The 24,983-nt window shown below is 33.8% G+C and overlaps 1 protein-coding gene and 1 non-coding gene across 2 annotated transcripts in view; both read left to right on the top strand.

The window, feature by feature from the left end:
* The window catches only part of STXBP5L (syntaxin binding protein 5 like), a 406,674-nt gene that overhangs the window by 158,826 nt on the left and 222,865 nt on the right, over positions 1-24,983 (top strand). The window contains exons 6-7 of the mRNA XM_027586273.2: positions 13,545-13,679; positions 20,249-20,312. Of these exons, the coding sequence (XP_027442074.1) occupies positions 13,545-13,679; positions 20,249-20,312 (199 nt within the window). The remainder of the gene's footprint in view (positions 1-13,544; positions 13,680-20,248; positions 20,313-24,983) is intronic.
* On the top strand, positions 22,583-22,685 carry LOC113919057. The gene has a single exon (XR_003518796.1). It is a non-coding gene; the product is annotated as a U6 spliceosomal RNA (small nuclear RNA).

Raw genomic sequence — 24,983 nt, 5'->3', positions numbered from 1 at the left:
TCTCCCAAAAAACAAGAGTCCAAGGCCAGATGGCTTCCCAGGGGAATTCTACCAAACATTTAAAGAAGAATTAATACCTATTCTACCGAAGCTGTTTCAAAAAATAGAAATGGAAGGAACTCTTCCAAACTCATTCAATGAGGCCAGCATTACCTTGATCCCAAAACCAGAGAAAGACCCCATCAAAGAGGAGAATGACAGACCAATATCCCTGATGAACATGGATGCAAAAATACTCACCAAGATACTAGCCAATAGGATCCAACAGTACATTAAAAGGATTATTCACCACAACCAAGTGGGATTTATTCCTGGGCTGCAAGGGTGGTTCAACATCTGCAAATCAATCAATGTGAGAGCTCACGTTAATAAAAGACAAGACAAGAAACATATGATCTTCTCAAAAGATTCAGAAAAAGCATTTGACAACATATAGCATCCTTTCTTGATTAAAACTCTTCAAAGTGTAGGGATAGAGGGAACATACCTCAATATCATAAAAGCCATTTATGAAAAGCCACAGCAAATATCATTCTTGATGGGGAAAAACTGAGAGCTTTTCCCTTAAGGTCGAACACAACAGGGATGCCTACTCTACCACTATTGTTCAACATAGTACTAGAAGTCCTAGCCTCAGAAATCAGACAACAAAAAGAAATAAAAGGCATCCAAATTGCAAAGAAGTCAAAGTCTCACTCTTTGCAGATGACATGATATTCTATGTGGAAAATCCAAAAGACTCCACCCCAAAATTGGTAGAACTCATATGGGAATTTAGCAAAGTGGCAGGATACAAAATCAGTTGCACAATGTGACTGAAGAAAGTAATTAAGGAATTGATCCCATTTGTAATTGCACCCAAAACCATAAGATACCTCAGAATAAACCTAACCAAAGATGTAAAGGATCTGTACTCAGAAAACTATAGACCACTCATGAAAGAAATGGAGGAAGACACAAAGAAATGGAAAAACATTCCATGCTCATGGATTGGAAGGATAAATATTGTTAAAATGTCTATGCTACCCAGAGCAATCTACACATTCAGTGCAATCCCTTTCAAAATACCATCGACATTTTTCACAGAGCTGGAACAAACAATCCTAATTTGTATGGAACCAGAAAACAAACAAACAAAAAGGAATGTTAAAAAAGAAAAAGAAAAAGAAAAGCTGGGGCATCACAATGCCTGACTTCAAGCTCTATTACAAAGCTGTAATCATCAAGACAGTATGGTACTGGCACAAAAACGACACATACATCAGTGGAACAGAATAGAGAGCCCAGAAATGGACCCTCAACTCTATGTCCACTAATCTTTGACAAAGCAGGAAAGAATATCCATTGGAAAAAAGACAGTCTCTTTAATAAATGGTGTTTTAAAAATTGGAGCCCCATGCAGAGGAATGAAACTTGACCTTTCTGTTACACTATACACCAAGATAAACTCAAAATGGATAAAAGACCTAAATGTGGGAAAGGAATCTATCAAAATCCTAGAGGATTTTGGCAGCAACCTCTTCAACCTTGGCCGCATCAACTTCCTGCAAGACACGTCCCTGAAGGCAAGAGAAACATAAGCAAAAATGAACTATTGGGATTTCATCAAGATAAAAAGCTTTTGTACAGCAAAGGAAACAGACAACAAAACTAAAAGGCAACCTACAGAATGGGAGAAGGTATTTGCAAATGACATGTCAGATAAAGGGCTGCTATCTAAGATCTGTAAAGAACTTCTCAAACTCAGCGCCCAAAATACAAATGTTCCAGTTAAGAAATGGGCAGAAGACATGAACAGACATTTCTCCAAAGAAAACATACAAATGGCCAACAGACACATGAAAAAATGCTCAACATCACTTGTCATTAGGGAAATACAAATAAAACCACAATGAGATACCACACACACCGGTTAGAATGGCTAAAATTAACACAATAGGGACCAACAAATGTTGGTGAGGATGTGAAGAAAGGGGAACCCTCTTACACTTTTGGTGGGAATGTAAGCTCTTACAGCCACTCTGGAATATAGTATGGAGGTTCCTCAGGAAGTAAAAATAGGGCTATCCTATGACCCAGCAATTGCACTACTGGATATCACCACAAAGAAATAGAGGTAGTGATCCGAAGGGGCACCGGCACCCCAATGTTCATAGCAGCAATGTCTGCAATAGCTGAGATGTCCTTCAACACATGAATGGATAAAGATGTGGTTTATATATACAATGGAATATTACTCAGCCATCAAAAAGGATGAATACCTACCATTTACATCACCATGGATGGAACTGTAGGGTATTATGCTAAGTGAAATAAGTTAATCAGAGAAAGACAATTATATGCTTTTACTCATCTGTGATATATAAGAAGTAGTGCAGGGGTCATAGTGGAGGGAGGGAAAACTTAATGGGAAGAAATCAGAGAGGGAGCCAAACCATGAGAGACTCTTGACTCTGGGAAACAAACTGAGGCTTGCAGAAGGAGTGGTAGGTGGGGGAATGGGGCAACTGGATGATGGGGATTAAGGACAGCACATGATGTGATGAGCACTGGGTATTATACATAACTGATGAGTTATCGAACACTACATCTGAAACTAATGTACTATATGTGGGTTAATTGAATTTAAATAAAAAATAAATAATGCAATAAATATAGGGGTGCATATATCTTTTTGAATTAATGTTTTTGTTTTCTTTAGGTAAATACCTAGTAATAGAATTACTGGATCATACCATAATTCCGATTTTAATTTTTTGAGAACTATTCATACTGTTTTCCACAGTGGCTACAGAAGTCCCATCTACAGTACATGAGGGTTCCTTTTTCTTTACATCCTTGTCAACACTTGTCATTTCTTGTGTTTTTTTAATTCCCTTATGATGACTTCTTGGACCTATAAATTAGAAGTGTGTTGCAAGTATTTGGAGACTTTGTTTCTTTTACTTTTATTGATTTCTAATTTGATTCCATTGTGTTTAGAGGACACATTGTATATGACTTGATTATTTTAAATTTGTTGAAGTTTATTTCTTAGCCCAGAATGTGGTGTATCTTGGTATATGTCTTGTGGTGACAAGAATATTTTGCTGTTGTTTGGCAGATTATTCTATAAATGTTTAGTTCTGTTGACTGGTGATTGTGTTGGGTTCTATATCCTTGCTGATTTGCTAGGGACAAATGTTGAAATCTACTAGAATCATGGTTTCTCTTTTTCTTTTCTCAGTTTTTGCTTCGCATAATTTGCAGGCTGTTGTTTGGGCATGCATATTTAGGATTGCCATGTCTTCTTGGTGAATTGATCTTTTTATCTTTACAAAATGTCCTGGTCATTTTCTCTCCTTTCAAGTTTTTTTTTTTTTAATCTGATATTAGTATAGCAATTCTCACTTTCTTTTGATTAATGTTTGTATGCTATATCTTTGTCTTTCCTGTTACTTTCAACCTACCATGTCAATATATTGGAAGTAAGTTTCTTGTATACAGCATATAGTAGGTAGTTTTTTTTAACTCACTCTGCCAATCTATATATTTTTTTAAAGATTTTATTTATTCACTTGAGACACAGAGAGAGAGAGAGAGCGAGCAAGCATGAGTAGGGAGAGAGGCAGAGGGAGAGGGAGAAGTAGACTCCCAGCTGAGCCAAGAGCCCAACGTGCGGCTCAATCCCAGGACCCCAGAATCATGACCTGAGCCGAAGGCAGACACTTAACCATCTGAGCCACCCAAGTGCCCCTACCAATCTGTATTTTAATTGGTGTTTACATTTTATGTAATTAGTGATATGTGAGTGCTTAAGTTCTCAATTTTTTGTTGTCTGCTTATTTTTTTCATTCAAATATGGGTTGCTTTTTTTTTCTTGCCTTCCTGTGGTTTAATTGAACTTTTTTTTTTAGAATTCCATTTTGATTTGTATGTAGTTTTTAATGTATCTCTTTGTATCATTTCACTTCTTGAGTGGTTGTTGTAGACATTTCATTATGTATGAAGAACTTATCACAATCTACTGCTATTGCATTTTCTCAGTTTGAATGAAATACAAAGATCTTTCCTTTCTTAATTTTCCTTTACTTCCCTCATTTTAAATAAATTTTCTCTCTCTGTATTTAGAACCATATCAGACTATGTTATAATTTCTGCTTCAACTATGAAACATAATTTAGGATGCTCACAGGAAGGAGGAAAATGTATTGAATTTAACAATATTTTTACTCTCCCTGTAGTTTTTTATTCACACTTGATATTAAAAAAAAATCTCTTTGATCTTTTTTTCTGTTTAGTGAACTCCTTTTAACCATTCTTTTAGAATTTGTTTTTAGTGACAAATTCTTAGTTTTCTTTCACTTAGTAATGTCATGATTTCTCCTTTATTCCTGAGGGATATTTTGGGGGGATATAGAATTCTGTGTTGATAGTTCTTTCCTTTAAGCACTTGAACAGTGTTCTTACCTCCCTTTGACCTCTGGTTTTCTGGTGAGAATTCTGCTGTCATTACAGTATTTTCCCCTGTAGTTAAGATGTTATTTCTGTTTTGCTGCTTTCAGGATTTTTTTTTCTTTTTTAGATAGTTGGCTGAGAATTGTCCGAATTTTACTTTGGGTTTATTCTGTTTTTTTTTTTTTTTTTTCTCAGCTTTTTGAATCTTTTGGTTTGCTTTTTTTTTTTTGCCAAATTTAGCATGTTTTAGACATGATTTTTTTGACTACTTTTTCAGTCCTACTTTTTTTTTTCCTTTCCTTCCAGGGCCCTGATAACATGATTGTTAGAGCTTTTCTTTTTTATATCACAGGTTTCTGAGTCTCTGGCATTTTTTTAAACATCTATTTTCTGTTTGTTGTTCAGATTGGATAATTTATATTGTTTTATCTGTGAGTTCATGGAGTTTATTTTCTGTCCCCTCCATTTGGCTATTGAGCTTATGCATAGGTTTTTAAATTTTCTTTGTTGTGATTTTCAGTAGTAAAATTTGCATTTGGTTTTTATCTCCTGTTTCTTTGCTGAGTCTTTCCATAATTTTCATTTCATGTCATTCATAATTGCTTGTTGCATTTTTATGATAGCTCCTTTTAAATATTTATCAGTGAATTCTAACATCTTTATCATCTTGGTGTTGGTATCTATTGCCTTTTTTCATTCAAATTGAGATTTTCCTATTTCTTGGTATGATGAGTGAGTTTTTATTAAAACTGGATATTTTGGATATTATGTTGGATATAAGACATTGCAGGTCTTATTTAAACCTTCTATCTGTGGTGGGTTGTTTTGACATTGCTCTGGCTGTGGAAGGACAGGTGTCATCTTTTTAACTAACAGGTGGGAGTAGAAGTTCAGATTGCCCCATTGGCCTTTACTAACTCCTGAGATAGGGAGAGGCACTTCATAACTGCTGGGTAAGGTGTAGTTATTGCTCCTTATTTTACTTCTACTGTACAGGATACCAGTGCCTCATTCCTGCTCCCCACATGGCCTCCACTAACTCAGTTTTCTCATTCAGAAGTTGAAATACTCTGTGAATTTAAATGAAGGTAGAAAATGTTATTTCTTTTGCTATAGGAGAATGAGAATAAGCTTCTCAGACTTGGATTTGCCAGAAATCATGATGTTACTCCCTATGGAAGTGCAACAATTTGCCTTATTCTAAAAATTTGATTTATGTTTAATAGTTTTCCAAATAATTACAGGTAAAAAAATTGAGTAACTTTTTTACTATCTGGTTAGTTCATTAAGACTGTGAAGGAAATTCAACTAAATTTTCAGTTATCTATTTAATTTTGTCTCTTGTGTTATAATTTTGTCTAGGTACAGGTTGTCCAAAATTATCAGATTCTTTTTCTTAGAGAATTTTTAATTCTTTATTTTTCTTTTATATGATTTGAGTTTTTGCACTGAAACTCCTAGGTATCAGTCTTTGAATTAAGATGCTGAGAGAATCTTAGGGTAGCTAGTTGTTTCTTTCCCGGACTGTTGTTGTGGTTCTTATTATCACCATCATTGGTTCAGTTTGGAGGAACTACATAGCTACAAGGCTTTATCCCTACTACTAACTTAGTAATTTAGGTTCTTATCCTAAAACTTAAATTGTAAATTAGCAGCAGTCTTTCAGCCACTGAACAGTATCTCATAAAATATGGTTTGGGGGCTATCTGTAATAAAATCAGCCAAAGAAGTGCTAACTAAACTTTAATGTGTATATGACTAATCTGGGTGTTTAATAAAATGCAGTTTCTGATTCTGGGATAGGGCCTAAGATTCTGAATTTCTACTAAGTTTCCAGGTGATGTTCATGCTGGTATATGGACTTCATTTTGAATAGCAAGTACTGAGGTTACTTGTTAAAATATCAGTCATATGTTCCATCCCAAGTCCATGAGTCACAATTTGTGTACCTGGAATGTAGAAATATGCATTTTAATGAGATATTTATTTATACCAAAGATTAAGAATTACTGCTATAATTTAGTAGTTCTTAATTGTGGTTATGCATCAAAACCACCCAGAAAGAGTTTTAAAACAGTATTGCTATGGTGAGCGCTGTGAATTGTGTAAGACTGTTGAATCACAGACCTGTACCCCTGAAACAAATAATACATTATATGTTAAAAAAAAAAATAGTAGGAAGGGAAAAATGAAGGGGGGTTGGAATCGGAGGGGGAGATGAACCATGAGAGGCTATGGAATCTGAGAAACAAACTGAGAGTTCTGGAGGGGAGGGGGGTGGGGGGATGGGTTGGCCTGGTGATGGTATTAAAGAGGGCACATATTGAATGGAGCACTGGGTGTTACATGCAAACAATGAATCATGGAACACTACATCAAAAACTAATGATGCAATGTATGGTGATTAACATAACATAATAAAATAAAATAAAATAAAATAAGGAAAAAAATAGTATTGCTAGATTTACTTCAGAACTGATGAATTTTCCTTTCTGGCATTTATATTTTTAATATGCAGAATACACCGGATTCTGAGTGTAACCAGGTTGTAAAGTATAATTATAAATATTATAGAAAGAACTGGAGCCAGGGTCATCATGCCTGGTAGTAGAGATTTTACCTGGAATCTGGAGAAAAAATAAGACTTAAATTGAACTATGTTAGAACTTAGGGGGAAAAGTTTCAAATTTGAATTCTCCCACTCAATTTCATACAGCAAATTTTCTATAATTTTAAACCATTTACTGTGTGTGTGTGTGTGTGTGTGTGTGTGTGTTTTAAATATTTTATTTATCCACTTGAGGGAGAGAGAGAGGGACAGAGACAGAGACAGCACTAGCAGAGTGGGGAGGAGGCAGAGGGAGCAGACTCCCTGCTAAGCAGGGAGCCCAAAGTGGGGCTTGATCCCAGGACCCGATCTGAAGATCAGGACCCAAAGATCAGGACCCAAGCTGAAGGCAGACACTTAACCGACTGAGCCACCCAGGCACCCCAAACCATTTACTTTTTTAAAATATATTTTTGACTTGACAGTGTTTCTCAAATTAGGATCCATAGGCATGGTCTTGGAGTTACGAATTTTCCATAGTAATTTCTGATTGTAATATTTTTATTTCTATAATCACACTAATGGAAACATTCTGAATGATTTGAACAAGCCATTTTATTCAAAAATACTGTCACACAGGTCCAATATGTGAAGTTAAATTTGCATTGATGATTGTGTTGGCACCAAATAGTGTTATTTTAATTGTTGTGGATTAATAAAATAATAGAAGTGGACTATGCACATGTATTATATATTCATGCCATATGATTGTAAAATTATGTGATGGTGTACTATGGAATAGAATTCAAAACTGTTCAAATAGAGACAAGTGCTAAAAGGAAAGGACAGAATAAATATAGATACACCAAATTCAAAAGAACGTGTGCAGTTAGAAACATATGAGGTTAATTATTTCTTTAAAAAAAAATCCATCTGTCATATACACTAATGTCATTAATTTGAATTCTAGTTAAAGTTTTATTTGTATTTATTTTATATTTTTTGTTTTATGTATACATAAGAACCATAAGTATGAGGAATTTATATCTTATTTTTATACATGAGTTAAAGAATTTGTAAAAGTAAGTCAAAACTGAGGATAAGCAAAAAAATTTTAAAGGTTTGTACATTCTTCAAGCTTGAAAACATTGATTTTGTTTATTTCATATGCTTATGTAACATATATAACATATATTTCAAACTATAGAGTTACTTGATCTTTAATGTAATGGCCCATTTTCAATAAAGTTTTCTACATTAGCTTTTCTTCATTGCCCTTACTGGAATCAATCCCTCCCTTCTTTGAATACTTTATAGCAATTCACACACTTTACTTTTATTTTTCTTACTTGTCTACTTGTCTTATCTCTTCTATTGGATGGCATTTTTTTTGAGGGAAAAAGAGTAGATGTGTTGTAATCAAGGACAGTGCTTTTATAATGAATTATTTGGTGAAGTTTGAATTAATGGATAAATGGACAGAAGACTTACAATGTCTTAGATGATTTACTATAGAGAATGATAGTGAATATAGACATAGGAACAAGATTATTTTTCTAGGGTTCCTATATAACAGAAAATTCTTCAGTTTGCAGGTAATGGTGGTAGAAATGCATTACAAATAAAAGTATAGCTATTAAATTCAATAAAGTATTGATTAGTTACTTATTAGGGCTATCAAATATATAGCATAAGTGTAATCATGCCCTCTCCCTCACCCTTGTCAAGCATCTTAAGTAAATCCCATTACTCTTTTTTATTGGATTCAAATAAAGTCTGGGGTCTTTCTTCGTCAGTTGTTTAACCAGTACCCATCAGTTGGACATTGGACATAAGACGAAACCCTTATGTTATCAGGGGTCTAGTTTCTTGTCAATAAGAATGAGGTAAAATTTCATAGTATTGGTTCAAGGAATACTTTAAAAAATTTTATTAACATATAATGTATTATTTATTTCAGGGGTACAGCTCTGTGATTCATCAGTCTTACACAATTCACAATGCTCACCATAGTACCTACCCTCCCCAATGTCCATCACCCAGCCACCCCATCCCTCCTACCCCCTCCACTCCAACAACCCTCAGTTTGTTTACTGAGATTAAGAGTCTCTTATGGTCTCCCTCTCCAGTTTCGTCTTGTTTCATTTTTCCCTCCCTTCCCCAATGATCCTCTGTCTTGTTTCTCAAATACCTCATATCAGTGAGATCATATGATGCTTGTCTTTCTCTGATTGACTTATTTTGCTTAGCATCATACCCTCTAGTTCTATCCATATCATTGCAAATGGCAAGATTTCATTTTTTGATGGCTGCATAATATCCCATTGTATATATATACCACATCTTCTTTATCCATTCATCTGTTGATGGACATCTAGGCTCTTTGCATAGTTTGACTGTTGTGGACATTGTTGCTATAAACATTGGGGTGCACGTGCCCCTTTGGATCCCTACATTTGTATCTTTGGGGTAAATACCCAGCAGTGCAATTGCTGGGTCATAGGGTAGCTCTGTTTTCAACTTTTTGAGGAACCTCCATACTGTTTTCCAGAGTGGCTGCACCAGCTTGCATTCCCACCAACAGTATAGGAGGGTTCCCCTTTCTCCGCATCCCCGCCAACATCTGTCGTTTCCTGAATTGTTAATTTTAGCCATTCTGACTGGTGTGAGGTGATATCTCATTGAGGTTTTGATTTGGATTTCCCTGATGCTGAGAGATGTTGAGCACTTTTTGATGTGTCTGTTGGCCATTTGGATGTCTTCTTTGGAAAAATGTCTGTTCATGTCTTCTATTTCTTGATTGGATTATTTGTTCTTTGGGTGTTGAGTTTGAGAAGTTCTTTATAGATTATGGATACTAGCCCTTTATCTGATATGTCATTTGCAAATATCTTCTCCCATTCTGTCAGTTGTCTTTTGGTTTTGTTGACTGTTTCCTTTGCTGTGCAAAAGCTTCTTATCTTGATGAAGTCCCAATAGTTCATTTTTGCCCTTGCTTCCCTTGCCTTTGGCGATGTTTCTAGGAAGAAGTTGCTGCGGCTGAGATCAAAGAGGTTGCTGCCTGTGTTCTCCTCAAGGATTTTGATGGATTCCTGTCTCACATTTAGGTCTTTCATCCATTTTGAGTCTATTTTCATGTGTGGTGTAAGGAAATGGTCCAGTTTCATTCTTCTGCATGTGGCTGTCCAATTTTCCCAACACCATTTGTTGAAGAGACTGTCTTTTTTCCATTGGACATTCTTTCCTGCTTTGTCAAAGATTAGTTGACCATAGAGTTGAGGGTCCATTTCTGAGCTCTCTATTCTGTTCCATTGATCTATGTGTCTGTTTTTGTACCAGTACCATACTGTCTTGATGATGACAGCTTTGTAATAGAGCTTGAATTCTGGAATTGTGATGCCGCCAGCTTTGCTTTTCTTTTTCAACATTTCTCTGGCTATTTGGGGTCTTTTCTGGCTCCATACAAATTTTAGGATTATTTGTTCCATTTCTTTGAAAAAAGTGGATGGTATTTTGATACGGATTGCATTAAATGTGTAGATTACTCTAGGTAGCATTGACATTTTCACAATATTTGTTCTTCCAATCCATGAGCATGGGACATTTTTCCATTTCTTTGTGTCTTCCTCAGTTTCTTTCATGAGTATTCTATAGTTTTCTGAGTACAGATCCTTTGTCTCTTTGGTTAGATTTATTCCTAGGTATCTTATGGTTTTGGGTGCAATTGTAAATGGGATCGACTCCTTAATTTCTCTTTCTTCTGTCTTGTTGTTGGTGTATACAAATGCAACTGATTTCTGTGCTTTGATTTTATATACTCTGACTTTACTGAATTCCTTTTTGAGTTCTAGGAGTTTTGGGGTGGAGTCTTTTGGGTTTTCCACATAAAGTATCATATCATCTGCAAAAAGTGATAGTTTCACTTCTTCTTGCCGATTTGGATGCCTTTTTTTTCTTTTTGTTGTCTGATTGCTGAGGCTATGACTTCTAGTACTATGTTGAATAGCAGTGGTGATAGTGGGCATCCCTGCCATGTTCCTGACCTTAGGCGGAAGGGTCTCAGTTTTTCCCCATTGAGAATGATATTCGCTGTGGGTTTTTCATAGGTGGTTTTTATGATATTGAGGTATGTACCCTCTATCCCTACACTGTGAAGAATTTTAATCAAGAAAGGATGCTGTACTTTGTCAAATGCTTTTTCTGCATCTATTGAGAGGATCATATGGTTCTTGTTCTTTCTTTTATTAATGTATTAATTGATTTGCGGATGTTAAACCACCCTTGCAGCCCAGGAATAAATCCCATTTGTTCGTGGTGAATAATCCTCTTAATGTACTGTTGGATCCTATTGGCTAGTATTTTGGTGAGAATTTTCGCATCCATGTTCATCAGGGATATTGGTTTGTAGTTCTCCTTTTTTTTTAATTTATTTATTTTATTATGTTATGTTAATCACCATACATTACATCATTAGTTTTTGATGTAGTGTTCCATGATTCATTGCTTGCGTATAACACCCAGTGCTCCATGCAGTATGTGCCCCCTTAATACCCATCACCAGGCTAACCTATCCCCCCACCCCCCTCCCCTCTAGAACCCTCAGTTTGTAGTTCTCCTTTTTGATGGGGTCTTTGTCTGGTTTTGGGATCAAGGTAATGCTGGCCTCATAAAAAGAGTTTGGAAGTTTTCCTTCCATTTCTATTTGAAACGGCTTCTAATCCTATTTGGATCTTTTTCATGTATTTCATCATTCCCCTGTAAAGATTGTCTTTATTGGAATTCTGCCTCTTGCTTCAGGTCTTATTTTTTTTTATAATATTGGTTCTTTTTTTTTAAGATTTTATTTATTTATTCATGAGAGACAGAGAGAGAGAAAGAAGCAGGCCCCCAAGGAGCAGGGATCCCGATGTGGGACTCGATCCCAGGACCCTGGGATCATGACCTGAGCTGAAGGCAGATGCTTAACCATCTGAGCCACCCAGGCACCCTTGCTTCAGGTCTTATTACTGAAACCTGGCAGTTTTTAGACTTTTCTTCTCAACCTTGGAAATGACTATGTCATATTGAAGTTTGCTCTTTTTCTACCTGAACTCCTAAATTTTTGTCTACTTATTGGGACTAGTGTTTTTTTCTACTCTTTTGGTGATTCAGAAAAGGTGATCTTAAATCCTGTTTAAAATGAGTTTCCCTTTTCTACTTACACTGAATTGAAAATAGATGCTTCATGGCCTAGAAACATGACTATCAAGTTATTTCCTGTGGGACATTATTAAATATCCCTTGGCAACAGCAATTCTAGACTTTAGGTTTTATCAGAATTGTCCAACACCATATAGGTTACACTTTAATTAGACCCTCAAATAACCGTAACTGTATAAGTAATATCAGGATTTCTAGTTTTTTTGTTGTAATGTGCAAGGGGCTTTCAGCAGAATACTTTTGGATAAATGAAGTTTGGTTTAGAAAGGTAGACTGTTGAATAATTCAATGAACCAGAATGAGAATATGAATTCGACAGACTGGATGTTCACTCTTATATAAAAGAAGTACAAGGTGGAATTTTGTTGGGAATTTACCATTTACGTTCCCCGCCTTTTTTCCCCCATATTGGTCTGTCTGCCTGGCATCAGAATTCTGTCCTCCTCTTCTAACAATTTACCAGCTCTTTTTCTGAATAAATTCTAGCAAATATTATGATTCAATAACAGGTTCTGGCAAGGGATAACTGTGAACTTATCTCCCCCCCCCCTTTTTTTATGAGTATTTAAAAGGAGTGGGAGTAGGCAAGACTAGAAAGAGTGACACTCGATGAATAGAAGATTCTGGTAAATTCCCAGATTTCATTTATAGGAATCATGGTTTCTTTGGCTATAGAATAATTTCCCAGAATTGGTCAGAAGGCCCATTGTGCAAATAAAGGCAGAACAAAATAAATAAATAAATAAATAAAAGAATAGTAGATTAGATCCCTGATCTTGTAAGCTTTCTTTATATTAGTAAGATGCCAACCATCTGAATAAAAAGTAAATAATTTATGTTCTTATATTTAAAAAGCTACAATTTCTATGATAACTATGAAGTGTATGTTTCAGATGTACCTAATTTCTATTTGAAGTGAATATTACCAAAGAAAAACCACCAGTGTAGAAATTTGCTAATTTTGCAACCAAACAGGAATGGATTTGAATCCTGGTTTTGCCACTTACTAGCTGTCAGTCCAATGAAAGTAAAAATAAAAGTTCTTGGCCTCAGTTTCCTCTTCATAAAATAGAATTATATATCTATCTTGGAGTGCTCTAATTCTAGAAAGAATTAGAAACAATATATGTTAATGCCCATGGTAGACACTTATTTATTAGTGGTTATTATTATCATTATTGTTTTTAATGGTATACTCTTGTTTTTTATCCTCTACCCTCTACTAATACCTAAATGCTACTTGAGTGTATAGTAAATTTTGTTGTTTATGTAGCTATCACTACCTAATAAATATAAGGAAAATATAATGCTGACCAAACATAAAATTTAGATATTTTAATTGTAATTTTCTTTCTTTCAGAATTACTTACTGTCATCTACCTTTCCAGAGTAAATGGCTCTATGTTGGAACAGAAAGAGGAAATACACATATTGTAAATATTGAATCTTTCATTCTTTCTGGATATGTTATCATGTGGAACAAGGCAATTGAGCTGTAAGTTTGAACTTGAATACCACTTTATTTGGCTTGAATATTTCATATGGTTATGTAAAGCGTGTCAAATTTCAGAGTTATTTGAAACATTTATAGCTAATTTATGATTAATTTGAGTGAAAAGTTTAGCTAAAATAATTTAAAACTGTAAAGACTTTAAAAAATATTGTAATATTAACATATTCTAATTTTAGACTTCCTGAATACTTAAGGATTTCTGAATAATTAAGGGTTTTGTATGTAAAATTTGATGATAAAATACTAAAGCTTATTCTAAAAGTTATAAATGGAAATCATCCCACTTTTTTATAGCCGTTTTTAATATAGCCGCTTCCAATGGGAATGGCAAGTGGATTGTTATCACACTTAGTTTTAGGTAAAAATAATCATGATTAGTTCACATATTTTTTATTGCCAGTAGCTCATTCTTCACTTGCCTGACTAACATATTGTTCAGGGTTCTAAAGAGAATTAACGTATCAATATTTTTTATGTTGTGACATAATATAGCTATTTGGATATGTGGTTAGTGGTAATTACCACTTTGACTTTGGCACTGATACTTAAGTTTATGCACATGTAAAACGTAATGGAATTCCAAGCCATCTTTTTGTATGTAAACGAATAATTCTCCTGGTCACTGTGTTAATCAGAAAAACAGATTTTCTTTAATAAATGTTTATGCTCTGTGCATATTACGTCCTTAATAAGATATGTTTAACTTGGGGCTGGCTCATTTTCATATATATATTCTGAGTTACATAATTATTCTCCAGAACTCTGATTAAAACAACCTGTTTAAATGAGGCTTGAGTCTGGTCTTTATAATAAATCTACTATTCCCTATTTTTAATGTTTCAGTGTGCCTGTATGTATAGGAAAGTTGTTACTAATTATATTCTTGTTACAATATTCCTTTTGTATTATGTCCTAATGGGTCTTTTGCTATTGATAATTCTCCCTCCCTGATTAGATTAAGAACTGCCCCAGGGCAAAATCTTTGTTCACTGCTCCTTTATTTTTCTTTTAAAACTTGGCTTATTTTGGTACTTTCCACAGAGTGGCTACTAAATGACTGATGACATTATTGAAGAACTAGTATGATAGTTACACACTAATATTGACTTAGAGCTTTCATTTACAATTATAATTAGTATGTGCTATTTTACTGATACATGTTTTAATGTTCTATATGTGTATTTTAAAAACAGAATTATGTCTCCCAAAAAATTATTTAATTCTGTAGCTATTTGGGAAAGGTTTTACCACTATAACCTGAGTTGTATAAAAGTGGTAAGTAGGGCTGAACTTAATGCTTGCTTTCATAATTTTCTTAGGATATTGACAAAAATGTAAATAAACTTGAGAGATTGAATTATAGAACTTTTATACAAATTTAATATTAGTACAAATAGTGATATATGTATTATTTGTTTTCAGTTGAATGCTGCTAATTAAGAAGTTCATTATCTAAATAGATCCAGTATTTCACCACTTTTGCTATTTTGTTTCCATATTCATATACTTAACAAATACTTTTCATAGTTTAAATTAATACTACCTGAATTAGTGACCTATACTTTTATCTCTATGTATTTATATAGTCTAAACTTTATGATTTCAGGATTAATGATGAATTTAAAAACTAAAAAGGAGGGTAAAATTAAGAGAAACTAAAGTAAAATAAAGCACTTTTATTTTTCATATTATGATCTTACACATTTGATATAGCATAAGAATAGAAACTACCATTTATATAAATCTGATCTGTTAGAGAGTTGTACATGCCTCTGAAAATGTCCTGAAATATCCTCTAGAAATTATTATTAGACAATATCATCTCCTGAATGTTTCTTGGTTTACTTAGACCAGTTTTCCAAAAGTGTATTACATGGAATTATAGATCCATTGTGATCTATATAATTTTAAATGCCAACTGCCAGTCTCCTAGAACTGTCTTTTAATTGTTCTCTACCTATTGAGATACATTAGAAAATGCATGCCACTTCCTGTTAATATGTGTCAAGTGTATGGGACAGTAATAAAATATTTGTTTAAAAGAGTCATTTCGTTAATAGAATTTTACACACAGATTTTAACAATACATTTTCTAAGTATGGCAAATGCCGAATTGTCTTTAAGAGATACGTGAAATTATTTCGATTTAAGTTCCTACTTAAAATACTTTTTATTCAATGTTATTTTTCATTTTGTTTCTAATATTAGTGAAGTCTCTTAATTATAACTTTAGGCAGTTCTCATAATTATAGTTTGTGTTCCCAAAGTATATATATTGATTATTTGGAAACTGGAACACATTTTCCTTAGAAACAGTGGTGTTTGTAGAACACCTCATAAAATAGTAGCATAGAACTAAACGGACATTAAAATTTTTTTTCTATGGGAAAATATATTCCAGATTATACTATAGAAATAGATGTTTCTGCAGGGCAGCCCTAGCTTTTTAAAAAATGTAACCTATTTTTTCTACATATGACTAATGTTTGAGCATGAAATTGATTATTAAATCATAAGTGTAAGACTTGTGTATAACAATCACTCAAACATATTTATTGTGCTCTATGGTATGCTAGATACTAGAAACAACTATGAACTGGGAAGACACAGTTACTGTCCTCTTGGGGCTTTCAGTCTAATGAGATTAATTAAAAAGGCAATTATAAAATATTAGAAATAAAATGTGGCAATTCCATAAGAAGGACACCTAACGTGTGGTCTCAGAGAAGTATCTGTGAAGGAAATTACATCTAAGTTGGGATACGGAGCATGAGAATTTTAGTTAGTTGAGGGAAGACTTGGGAGAGAGGGGTGGGGGTGTTCTAAGAAGAGGGGATAGAAGATTTAAAGAATGGAATGTGAGAGAGTTTTTGTTCCCTGCACAGGAATTTTAAGTAGTTTAGTTGGTTGGAATACCTGAAAGAGAATATGATAAAAGATAAAGGTTGAGGAGAGGTAATCAGGGTATATAATATGAAAGGCCTTGTAGGCCAGTTTGAGAAGTTTGGACTTAAAGGCCAGGAGCTGGATTTTGAAGGGTTTTAAGCAGAGAATTGACTTGATCAAATTTGCATTTAGGAAGACTACTCTGAAGGCAGGTATAGAGAAATGATTAAAGAGAGAAGACTGTATTCTTGGTAAACATTATCATTGATTTAGGAGTGGAGATAAGCTGACATAATTAAATACATAGAAGATAGAAGAGGCAAGACTTGGGTATTATGGGAAGATATAACAATAGAGAAGAATTAAGAGTGGGGGCACCTGGGTGGCTCAGTCGTTAAGCGTCTGCCTTCGGCTCAGGTTATGATCCCAGGGTCCTGGGATCGAGCCCCGCATCGGGCTCCCTGCTCCATGGGAAGCCTGCTTCTCCCTCTCCCACTCCCCCTGCTTGCGTTCCCTCTCGCTGTGTCTCTTTCTGTCAAATAAATAAAATCTTTCCAAAAAAAAAAAAAAAAGAAGAGTGACCCCCAGGTGTTAGGCTTGAGCAACTAAGTAGATAAGGGTGTCATTTAGTGAAAGAAAGCAGGAGATTGAGCAGGTTGAGAAAAAAATAATGAACTCAATTTTAGGTAGTTTGAGTTATATTGTTTATAAGACATTCAAATGGAATTGGTATGGGAAAATGGTAGGAAGTGAGATATATGGATCTGAAGATAATGAGATAGAGTATGATGATTAACATAACATAATAAAAAATAAATAAAAGAAAGAAAAAGTATAAGAATTTGAACAGTTAAGAAAAAAGAATTTATGGTCATTGAAAAGATGAGATTGCGCATGAAGAGTGTATAGAAAACAGGTAGCAACCTAGCAGACGGTCAACCAATTCTGACTCACAGATATCTGTTTTGTTTGGCTATCCGAGTATTTAAATATGTTCTGAGTTCTAATATTTGAAAATTGGTAGAGTAGAAATAAAAATTTGGATTTCCAGATTTTCATGAAAATTCATAATGAGACAATTCTGGTTCGGTATTCCCGCATCGCAGTCAGTAATCAGCTGGAACTGAGTAACAACTTTCCTTCTGTAGGTGGATAATGTACTATCCAGTTTGGTACAGTTCTCATTCAGCCTGTTTGCTTCATTTGCAATACCTGCCTGGCTCCTGTGTGCTCTTGAATTCATGACCATATATTATGTGAGAATAGATGACAGACCAGGATAGAATACAAAGGAATATCAATATTTAAGATATAGGAAGAGAAAGAAGGCCCATAAAAGAAACTAAAGAAGCCATCATGGTAAATGAGAGGAAGAGAGATAAATAGGGATAACTAGAAGAATTATTGGGCGTTATTTAGATGGATATTATATGATTTTAAGTTTAATTACTTTAAATTACTAAACTTTAAATTACTTAAATTACTAAAGTAAATTTTGTAGGAATTACAGAATCCAGAGTGTACACCAACACACCAGAGTGTACACAAATTTTTATTTTTTAAGTCAATTTTTAATGGCCATAAGCCTTTCAAGGAATGCTTGGTGGTTTTTGGAAGTATAATGTCAGGGGGAAAGTCAGAAAAAATGTATCAAAATGTTAGTAGTCATTATATTCAGGCAGTAAAATAATATGAGAGATTTTTTTTTCTTTTGACTATTAGTATCTTCTAAGTTTGGAATTTTTTTTACAACAAATAATATATCTTCTATAGTCTGAAAAAGTCAATACAAATAACTGAAGTTTAATGCTAAATTATTTTCTGAACTTGAGTGTTTTACAAACTCTGAGAATCTAAATGGAAGAGTTTTGCATATGGTCTAACTAGTGTTTCTCAAAGTATATTTCAGTGATTCCCTTAATATGGTCAATGAGAAATAATTCTATGGGCTAGTACTTTGGGAAAATATTGAAGATTTCAGTACTCACTTGCATATTATGGCTCTAAGAAGCTTTGTAGAAGAAAAAAAATATTTAACTTTGTTTAATTCAGGGTTTCCCAAACTTTTTTGATATGGAACACTCTTTATGTGGAATACCTTATATATTCATTAGTTTATCATGGAGTACACTTTGGTATTTGTTGTTCTAATCATACCCAAGAAACAGGAATTTGTAGGTTATTGGATATTATTAGTTTTCAAAGGATAATTGAAGGACACTGTTCCCTATGAGAGGCACCTTACTCTAATAAAACATTGCATTTAGAATGCAGATAATAACTCTACTTTCCAATTATTACAGTGATTACAGCAGTCATAATACATACTATGCATTGAGTACTTACTATGTTTTGGCATTATATTAGGTGCTATATATGAATATTCTAATCCTTGTAATTACTCAGTAAGATCAGTACTACTATCTCCATTTTTAGATAAGAAAATTTAGGATAAAACCGATAACAAAATATCTAATAAGTCTGTATTTATTCCTCTGAGTCACGGTGGGGAGTCAGTATCTGGGAAACCTGGAGTTAATTTGTCACTTTTATCTGATCCCAGAAAGTTTTAAAATTTATTCTTCTTTACTATTTTGTGAAGAATCTTTGATGGTTTTCATGTATGCATAAGAAATAAATTATATTTAAAAAAGAAATAAATTAAAACTATGTCAATATAATCATAATAGGATTAATCTGGCATAATTAGACTGTTGAAGAAAAGATGTAGAAAATGAGCAATAATAAATCTATAGTCATATCAGGTCATATTGTATTTAAACATGACATAATCATATTCAACAATGATATGTCAAAGTAGGAAATATAAAAGAAACATGCCAGATAACAGAGTAGAATATTTTTAAAGTCAGATTTACAGAGCACAGGTCTTTTTAATAATATGCACTTAGACACATAGTTAGCTGTTATTGAGTACCCTGGATAACCAAATAAATGAGACATAACCAGCAAACTAGGTTTCCCCAGTTTGTCAGTTTTCTGTAAGCTGGCTATCACTAGACAGAATTTCTTTGTAAATCAAAGGAGCTATTATACTTTTCTTAGGAGCAAAATCAGAGGTTTTATGTCAAAGGAAGTTGTAAGTCAGTTATGTACTTTGCAATTTGGCTGAAACAGCCTTATAGCATTAGCTTTGTGGCCGTGTAAGTTTTCTTTGTCTGTATAAGTTCAATTTCAAATTTTCAGAGGCTTAGATCTGGCAACAAACATATAAATACCAATTCATAAATTCATAATTTGATGAAAAGACATAATTCATCTTGACTATTCATTATTTTTCTTTGATAATGAAGAAACAAAGTTGATAACATGAAAGATCTAAAGCATCACTTTCATTATTAATATTGTCTCCCAAGTATATAATTTTTATGCTATAGAAATGAAGAATCCTGTTGTTATGTGGATCTATGCTCTTAAACCTGATTTAAAAAAAAAATTACACCTCCTTTAATAGAGTTAATAAGAGAAAGAAAAGTAGTCTTAAAGAAAAACAACCAAAACTCAAATGAATCTATGTTTAAACCTGAGAATATTGGGAGTGTATTCCAGAGTAACTTCTTTGTTCCAGTCTATAATGGTAAGGTGTTTTAATTTTTATTTTTTAATTACTATTTTTTAATTACTATTTTGAATTGATTTAACAGATCCACAAAGACTCATCCAGGTCCAGTTGTACATTTAAGTGATAGCCCAAGAGACGAAGGGAAAGTGAGTATTACAAATACCATTATTCTTGCATTTATTTTCCTCATTCTTGAATGAAGGTGTTTCTTACTATTATTTTGTACCTAACTTGTAGCACAGTTCAGAGCATTCATTGTTTTCTAAAATTATAATGTTGAATGAATGAATGAGCAAATAATGAATAAATGAATTATTCACACTAATAATGGTCCCAAATTAAGTCTTTATTTTTACCTAGAGCTAAAGTTGGTATTTAATTCTAGAATTTTGAGGAAGTTATGGAATATGTGGAACAACTTGAATTTTCAAATATTCTATGCTGGAACTTAACAGTATGTTTATCAATATCATTAATCATTGGCTTCTGCTATTCAGTTTTGGTAATGATAAACGGCCAATACTAAATAATCATAAATTAGCCAATTTTGATTTTATAAATAGGTAATTATATAGAAAATGTTCTGAGGTTACAGAAATAATCCTTATTCATTTTTCTTTTGATGATAAGGAAACAAAGTTGATAATATTAAAAGATCTAAAGTATCACTTTCATCATAAATATGGCCTCTTCAAGAATTTATTTTTTAGCTAAGTACCATAGAAAACACCTGAGTAAATTAGTTAGTATAGGTTTGCTTCTTTATTTTTAAATGATAAAAACTGAATTTGCCTAATAAATATTGAGCCTGAAAGTCAAGTCTGCCTAATGGTAATAGAAAGAAAACTGGATTTCTTCAAATTGATCCATAAATACAGTGTTATTCCAATCAGGTGTCATCAGAATTTACTTATTTTTAAAGAAATATTTCTAAAATTCTTAAGAAAAGGGCACCTGGGTGGCTCAGTTAAGCATCTGCCTTTGGCTCAGGTCATGATCCCAGAGTCCTGGGATCAGGTCCAGAATCGGGCTTCCTACTCCTTGGAGAGCTGCTTCTCTCTCTGCCTCTATGTCTCTCTCTCTCTGTCTTTCATGAATAAATAAATAAAATCTTTAAAAAAATAAAATTCTTAAGAAAAAGAAAATGTTTTCTCCACATCCTCACCAACACTTGTTGTTTCTTGTGTTTTTGATTTTAACCATTTTGACAGGTGTAATGTGACATCTCATTGTGGTTTTGATTTGCATTTCCCTGATTATGAGTGATGTTGAGCATCTTTTCATGTGTGTTTCATCTGTATGTCTTCTTTGGAAAAAATGTCTATTCATGTCTTCTGCCCATTTTTATTTTTTTTTTTTATTTTTTTTTTTTTATTTTTTTTTATTTTTTATTTTTTTTTTTTTAAAGATTTTATTTATTTATTTGAGAGAGAGAGAGAATGAGAGAGAAAGCACATGAGAGGGGGGAGGGTCAGAGGGAGAAGCAGACTCCCTGCTGAGCAGGGAGCCCGATGTGGGACTCGATCCCGGGACTCCAGGATCATGACCTGAGCCGAAGGCAGTTGCTTAACCAACTGAGCCACCCAGGCGCCCTTCTGCCCATTTTTAAATTGGATTATTTGTGGGGTTTTTTTGGTGGTGTATCAGTTCTTAATATATTTTGGATATTAACCCATTATTGGATATATCATTTGCAAATATCTTCAGCAGGTAGCCTTTTTGTTTTGTTAATGTTTTTCTTCACCTTACAAAAGCTTTTTTTTTTTAAGATTTATTTATTTATGGGGCGCCTGGGTGGCTCAGTCTGTTAAGCATCTGCCTTCCGCTCAGGTCATAATCCCAGGATCCTGGGATGGAGCCCCATGTCGTCAGGCTCCCTGCTCAGGGGGGAGTCTGCTTCTCCCTCTACCCCTCCCTGCTCGAGCTCTCTGTTTCTCTCTCTCAAATAAATAAAATCTTTAAAAAAAAAAAAGGATTTACTTATTTATTTTAGAGAGAGGGAACATGAGTGTGAGTGGGAAGGAGGGGCGGAGGGAGAGAATCTTTTAAGCAGACTCACCAATGAGTGCAGAGCCCCACCCTGGCTGGATCCCAAGACCCATGAGATCATGACCTCAGCTGAAGGAAACTTTAATGGACTGAGCCACCCAGGTGCCTTTGTACAAAAGCTTTTTATTTTTGTGTAGTATCAATAGCTTAATTTTGCTTTTGTTTTCCTTGCCTGAAGAGACATATCTAGAAACATATTTCTACAGCTGATGTCAAAGAAATTACTGACTGTTTTCTTCTAAGAGTTTTATGGTTTCAGGTCTCAACATTTAGGTCTTTAGTCCATTTTGAGTTTATTTTTGTGTATAGTGTAAGAAAGTGGTCCAGTTTCATTCTTTTGCATGTAGCCATTTAGTTTTCCCAGCACTTGCTTTGGCAGCACATATACTAAAATTGGAATGACACAGAGAAAATTAGCATGGCCCCCGGGCAAGGATGACAGGCAAATTAGTTTTCCCAGCACCATTTGTTGAAGAAACTGTCTTTTCACCACTGTGTATTATTGCCTCCTTTATCATAGATTAATTGACCATGTAAACATGGGTTTATTTCTGGACTCTATTCTGTTTATTGATCTATGTGTCTGTTCTTGTGCCAGTATCATACTGTTTTACTACAGCTTCATAGTGTATCTTGAATTCTGGGATTATGATGCCTCCAGCTTTATGAACTGTTGGTGGGAATGCATATCGATACAGCCCCTGTGAAAAACAGTATAGAAGCTCCTCAAAAAATCAAAAATGGAAATACCATATGATCTAGTAATTACACTATTGGATATTTATCCAAAAACCAAAAACTCCCATTTGAAAAGATATATGCACCCCTGTGTTTATTGCAGCATTATTTACAATAGCCAATATATGGTAGCAACCCATGTTTCCATCCACAGATGACTGGATAAAGAAGATGTGGTATATATACACAATGGAATATTGCCCATCCATAAAAAAAGAATGAGATCTTGTCATTTGCAACAATATGGATGGATCTGGAGGGTGAAATAAGAGAAAGACAGATACCATATGGTTTCACTTATATGTGGAATTTAAGAAACAAAACAAATGAACAAAGAGAAAAAGAGACAAGCAAAAAACCAGACTCTTGATTATAGAGAACAAATCTCTTGTTGCCAGAGAGGAGGAGGTTAGGGAGAGGGGTGAAATAGATAAATGGGATCAAGAACACACTTATCTTGAGCACTGAATAATGTATAGAATTGTTTAATTATACATATTGTACACCTGAAAGTAATATAAGCTGTATATAAAAAAAGAAAAATAAAATTAGTAACTATAAATTTTGAAAAAGGAAAATGTTTTAAGACATTTTTTATTTTATTATTTTTTTCTTCAAGTTTTTATTTAAATTCCAGTTAACAGTGTAATATTAGTTTCAGGTATAGTATTTAATAATTCATCACTTACATACAACACCCAGTACTTATCACAGCAAGTGCCCTCCTTAGTACCCATCACCCATTTAACCCATTCCCCACCCACCTCCCTTCTAATAACCCTTAGTTTGTTCTCTATAGTTAAGAATCTGTTTTCTGGTGTTCCTCTCTTTTTTTTCCCCCTCTGTTCATCTGTTTTGTTTCTTAAATTCCACATGTGAGTGAAATCATATAGTATTTGTCTTTCTCTGACTGACATTTCACTTATAATACTCTCTAGTTTCATCCATGTCATTGCAAATGGCAAGATCTCATTCTTTCCTTGGCTGAGTAATATTCCATTGTGTGTGTGTGTGTGTGTGTGTGTGTGTGTAATCTTTATTCATTCACCAGTCGATGGACATTTGGGTTCTTTCCATAATTTAGCTATCGTTAAAAAGAAATGTAGTACATTGTGATATTGGAACAAGGGGATACAAAATGACCAATAGATCTAAATGGATATTCCAGAAATGGTTCAGACATTTGATGCAATTTTTGGATATTTTAGAGAAGATGTTTTAGGACATAATAAACTATTGAATAAATGGTGTTGAACAATTGGCTAACCATTTTGAAAAAAAGAGTAATCTACCTTACACCATTCACAGAAATAAATTCCAGATGGAGAAAATGTTAAAACCACAACTCAGAATGTTTTAGAAGAAACTATAGGAAATGGGTTTTTACTGTGAAGTAGGGACATCCTTGGGCAAGACATAAAACCTAAAAGCTTTAAGGAATATACCATAAGACAATCATGATAAGAGACAGACAAGATATTTGCTTACATATATAGTAGGCAAATAATAAACATGCAAAATATATAGGAACTTGTACTAAATCCTCATCTCTCTTAATAGGAAATCAATAGATAACATCTAATTAATACATCAAGAAATGGCAATATAAACATATTTAGAAATACAGGAGTAGGTCTACTAGAAAAGACAATTATAAGAGTTGAAAATGTGGTTGCCTCTTACCTCTAGAGAGCAGAGTTGGCTGCTGAGAGGAGGAAATGGCCTCACTAATAATTACCAGGGAAATGCATTATCCCATATTTTCCACATCAGACTGGCAAAATATTAAAAATATTAATAACATCAGGAATGGAAAATATTAATAATTGAGAAATGGATATCTAGATACAGTAGTAGTAGGTATATATACCAGTATAAGCAATTTGGCATTATCACCATTTAAAACATATATTCATTATGATTTAGAAAATTCATTTCAGATGTCTATCCTATTTATATGACCAAGGGGCAAAATACTGAAAACAGCCTAAAATTCAATTAATAGAAAATTGAATAAATGAGTGCTAATA

This window comes from Zalophus californianus, chromosome 1, assembly GCF_009762305.2.
Source record: "Zalophus californianus isolate mZalCal1 chromosome 1, mZalCal1.pri.v2, whole genome shotgun sequence".
NCBI classification, from domain to species: Eukaryota; Metazoa; Chordata; class Mammalia; order Carnivora; family Otariidae; genus Zalophus; species Zalophus californianus.
Note: the sequence above shows the minus strand (reverse complement) of the source record. Positions and strands in the feature narration are given on the sequence as shown.